This window comes from Rhinopithecus bieti, unplaced genomic scaffold (genome assembly GCF_001698545.2).
Source record: "Rhinopithecus bieti isolate Rb0 unplaced genomic scaffold, ASM169854v2 scaffold_9615, whole genome shotgun sequence".
Classification (NCBI taxonomy): domain Eukaryota; kingdom Metazoa; phylum Chordata; class Mammalia; order Primates; family Cercopithecidae; genus Rhinopithecus; species Rhinopithecus bieti.
In genome coordinates this window covers 1438213-1443400 of record NW_016806325.1, presented here as the reverse complement: position 1 = coordinate 1443400, position 5188 = coordinate 1438213, and the positions used below count along the sequence as shown (strand labels likewise).

At 35.8% G+C, this 5188-nt stretch overlaps 1 protein-coding gene across 1 annotated transcript in view; it reads left to right on the top strand.

Moving 5' to 3' along the window:
* Positions 1–5188, top strand: part of AHI1 (Abelson helper integration site 1) — a 228776-nt gene that overhangs the window by 210269 nt on the left and 13319 nt on the right. The window contains 1 exon segment of the mRNA XM_017875481.1: positions 259–317. Coding sequence (XP_017730970.1) covers positions 259–317 — 59 coding nt within the window.

The window sequence follows — 5188 nt, the reverse complement described above, 5'->3', positions numbered from 1 at the left end:
TTTTTTTTTTTTTTTTTTTTTTTTTTTTGTCACATACCTGAAAGCTGACTTTACTTATAAAGAGCGCTTAAACTCTCTGGAGAACTGCTTCCTTGGTTTTTCATGGGAGCAAATATATTGTCCTGATAGACATTCCTGTTCAGAACAGGTGTATTCTCTCCCCATTCAGGAAGTTGGTGGGTTTCCAGCATGTGAATATTGACTGTGTTGTCTTTTCTCATTTTTTACTTACTACTTGTTTTTCCTCTTCTTCCACAGCAATCAATCAATAAGAACAAGTCCCAGGACTTCAGACTAGGCTCAGAATCTATGACACAGTAAGCAACTTCTTCAAAATAATATGCAGTGATAAATGGGGTTTTCTTTTAAGGACAATTTCTCCATTTCTCATTTTTATAATATTATCAAACTATAAGTTAAATTTAGCTTGTTTAAGCTACAAATTTTTTTTTTTTTTTTTTTTTTTTTTTTTTTTTTTTTTGAGACGAAGCCTTGCTCTGTCTCCCACGTTGGAGTACAATGGCACAATCTCGGCTCATTGCAACCTCCACCTCCTCTCCTGGGCTCAAGTAATTCTCCTGCCTCAGCCTCCCAAGTAGCTGGGATTACAGGCACACGCCATCGTTCCCAGCTAATTTTTGTATTTTTAGTAGAGACAGGGTTTCACCATGTTGGCCAGGCTGGTCTTGAACTCTTGACCTCAGGTGATCCAGCTTCCTCAGCCTCCCAAAGTGCTGGGATTACAGGCATGAGCCACTGCGCCCGGCCATTTGAACTATGAATATTTTAATAGTTGGACTCTGAGAATGTGTATTATTACAAAGTTATAAGAAATCCTATTAAACTAGTATCACACAAAACTTTAGAGGACCTATTTTGTCATTTATTTTTACTTGAGTACTATTTTGAAATACCATTAACTGAAAACAATGATGTGCTAAAAGTAAAATTATGAATGCCTTTTTTGAAGCATTAAGAAAAAAGCTAATAAGCAGAACATTGTCTTTATATATTTTCTATAAATGCTTAACGTATTTGAGTAATTTATTTTGAAGTATTTATTTTAAAAGAACTCTGGAAAGTTTTATATTTTAATTAGTACTTGCTGTTTCACTTAATATGCCCATACAAAGTCACTCTTTTACCTCAAAAAAAATTTTACATCAAAACGTTCCCAAAATATTTCTCAATTTTATCATTTTAGATTATCTTTTGGACCTAACATTATGTCCAAACTTTATATTCAAATTACATTACTAACAAAATATAACAGGAGTGTAACAGCCTTGAACAGCTTAGCTATCATACCCTCGGATCCCATCACCACCACCCCCACATACATTGCTGGGTGCTTGCTTACTCAGGCATGCACACAGACAATCCCTGCTGAGGTTCCTTGGGGAAAATATTTGTTCAAGTTAATCCTGCTCTATGCTTTGGCAATTTGACGAATAATATGTCTCTTCCAGTACAAAAATTCTGATTCAGATGACAGTTATTTACAGGAATTGTCTAATAAAATCATGCAGCATTTCACAAGAAGTATTTCATTATACAGATGAAAGACAAATGTAATTTTTAAGAGTCACAGAATCATGATCTGGAAGATACCTTAGAAATTCTTTCTATAATCTCTCTGTTTTATAGTTAAGAAAACTAACGGGAAAGGCCTTGTGCAAATTTCACAGGGCGTATTTGTTAGCACTTGAACCACAACCTAAAATCTCCAGATTCCCAGACTACTGGCTTCTTGTTGTTGTTGTTGATTTTCTTTTTAGCTAGATTTAGTATTCACAGACTCCATGGTAAGTTATCATTTTGTTGTAAGTTTTCTTTCTTTTTGAGAGAAAAAACCAATCATGTAACTATTTATAGCCCTGTATAGCTTCAGAGCACATTCACTCGTGTTATTACATTTGATTCTCATAGTATCCTTGGAGGAGGGACAGATCAGTATTCTGACTCTTGTTTTTCAAATGGAGAAACAAAATCTAAAAGGCTATGACTTGTCTCGGATCCCTGCATGTGGTATGTGGAGACCCAGTCCCACAACATGGGTCCCCTGATTTCAGTCTGTGGTTCTTCTTATGCCGTCCCTCTGCCTGTCATATGGTTCAAGCACACATCCCAGGTTTTATAGTTTCTTGTTTTTCTGTTATCTGTCAGATTATGTTTTTAGTTCCAGTCTCTGGACAATTAAAATTTTACATAATAGTGGATAAATAGTCACTGACCCTAAGGAGCTTATACTCAACAACAAAATACACTAGAAACAATAAGGAAAGACTGTTTCAACAACTGGAAAAAAAAAATGACCATGTTTAACACATCATGGGAACAGTGCTCTTGGTGTCTTTGCACATATTTCATAAAATTGTGAGAACTTTTACTTAATATTATGCAAATGAAAAAATATCTCCTACAATCACCTCACTCAGTCTACATTTTATACCAGTTTTCACAAGATGCAGAGATCCATGTCATGCCCTCCAGATTAAAGTTCAATAAAACCTCACAAACATCTCAGCTTCTAAAGGATGTCAGGATAGCTCAGCTTCTCTTTTTGAAGATGCTTCTGAAAATAAAATTTTCATGAGAAGTTCAGATATGTCTAAATGCCCAAATTCATCTAAGGCTTTTGGACTTTCCCTACTTAGAATTTCTTAGAAGTAAGGATGAATTAAGATAGATTTCTCATGACTTGAAAACTGTAGGCGAGTTGATGGTGGAAACACTAGATCCCAGCAAGTACAAAGAAGTCATTTCTTTGATTTACCTAAATGAGTTTCTTGTACCCAAGTAAATGGACAGAGGCTAATTTTTTGTTTCTTTGCAGCCCTGGCTTTCAGTTTGTAACATTTGCTTATTAGTTGGTTGAGCAATATATGTAAATAAGCCACATTCGGCCTCTTATTACTCTCCACTTGAATTTCTTTTTTTTTTTTTAGAAATATCAGTCACTTCTGTGCAAGCAATTTATACACATTTTAGTAAAACTACATTCTCTACATTCTCTTTTTTAAGATATCAAGAAGAAACTTCTATAGGTTAATTTAACAAAGGTATTTTCCTGAAAATCTTAAACTTCTACCTTTTATACCGCATGCCCCATGATATTTCTTCATATATGATCTGCTGCCTCAGTCAGAGTTGGCAAGGAGGCTGCTATAAATATGTTGTCATCCTTAACAAGTAGTATTAATGTTCCATAGTTACTAATATAGCCTATATTGAATTTTGTTGGGTTTTTCTAACATAGCATCCTTTATTTCATTAACAACTTTGTTCAGAGGGAGGTTAATTCATATAGTTAATCATATTAAAGTCTTTTATTTATAAGCCCTGAATCTGAACTCAATGAATGAAATCTCTTCTTAATCTAGTGCAGCTATAAATGTCAATTCCAAGTATAATGTCAAATTCCTTATAAATGTCAAATCCAAGTGATAGGATTATCACTTCACTGTATGTTTTTTCCATCTTTATAATAACCATTCTAGGCTCTTTCATTTCTGTTTCTTTTTATGAGGAGGTAGTTTATAGTCCACATTTTTTTTTTTCTAAAATAATCCTGCTACTCACCACTTTTCTGCCTTTTTTTACCCTCATCCCACTCCCAGTTTCTGAAATTGAAGCCATTTATTGTCATGTGCGTGACCTCACAGTATGCTCAGCAGTGAGCTAGATGCATTGAGAAATATTAAAGAAGCGTTACAGGTCAGATGAGGAAATGGAAATAAGAAGCATTTAAAAGGCAACCAATAATATAATTAGATGGAAAATGATGTGATGCAAATTGTAATTACAGAAGAGAGCTGAATGAGAAGGCAGGAGGAGTATGCATAGCTAGAGAAGGCCTCTAGATGAAGGTAAGGCTTCAACTGAGCTTTTGTCCTCCTTATGGGAGGGTATTTGGATGTGATGTGGGAAAGAACTAGTCTAAAGGAGCATAGGGCTATGAAGAGAGGGGAGAGAGTGGGAGGAGACTGATTGATTAGTGACTTGGAGTTGAGGAATTGCAGTAGGAGAGAAAAACAGGATAGAGATTGTGGCTTTAGAAGAATGCAATGTGAGTGTTTTGAGGGCATCTGATGATGGAAGGTGGAGCTAGGAGACATGTCTTGCTGTGTTTGCCCAGCATTTTGCATGAGCCTGAGCAAACATTATTTGTCTGTATCAAGAATTTGGTCTTGTCCTAGACCTTGATGCTACTGCCATAAAGAGGAAGGATCAGGATCAGTCTTTCAAGGTGTCAGTGGTTCATTAGTGAGCATTAGTCCAATTGGGAAAATGTGATCATCTGCTCTCTGATCTAGGTGCTATGCTAGGCACTGAAATGCAGTGACGAATGATACAATACACAGCTTGTACATTGTGGAAGTGCCCAGTGTGGCCAGGAAGACAGACACATAATACAGTCATTTGCTAAATATAGATTTGCTGAGCACCCTCGATGTCACACACAGTATTCTAGGCACTGAGGATACAGCAGTAAACAGATAAAAAAATCCCTGCTATAAGGAGCTAACATTTTATTTACCTTCATGCAAAATAAGTGAAATGTCTAATTATACCAGATGTATGCTACACTATGGAGAAAAATAAAGCATGGGTAGGGGAAAGGAGAGGAGACATGAAGGTTGCAGTTATAAATCGGGGCGTGAGAGAAGGCCTGAGAAAAGTGGAAGGAGGCAGGGAATTGAGTAATGTGAGTAGGTAGAAGACAGGTGACTCGGGCCCTGAACAGAAGCATACCTGTTACCCTCAAAGAAAAGTAAGGAAATTTTAGGGTTTTTAGAGTAGAGTAAGCAAGTGGGAGAGATTGGATAAAATCAGAGACAGTAACAAGACCTTATATACTATTGTAAGACTTTTGGCTTTTACATCAAGTGAAGCAGGAAGCCATTAAACACAGGAAGTGACTTACAATTTAACAGAATCCCTCTGACATTTAAGGTAAGAATAGACATTAATGGACAAGGGTTGAATCAGGGAGACCAGTTAAAATAATATTGAAATTATCCAGGTGAGACTTGGTGGTGGTGCCTTGGAAAAAAGTGGGAGCAATGAAGTCAGTGAGAAGAGGTCAGATTTTGTGTATGCATATATATATATATATATATATTTTTTTTTTTTTTTTTTTTTTTTTTTTTTTTTTTTTTTTTTCATCCATCTTCTTGTTTCTCTT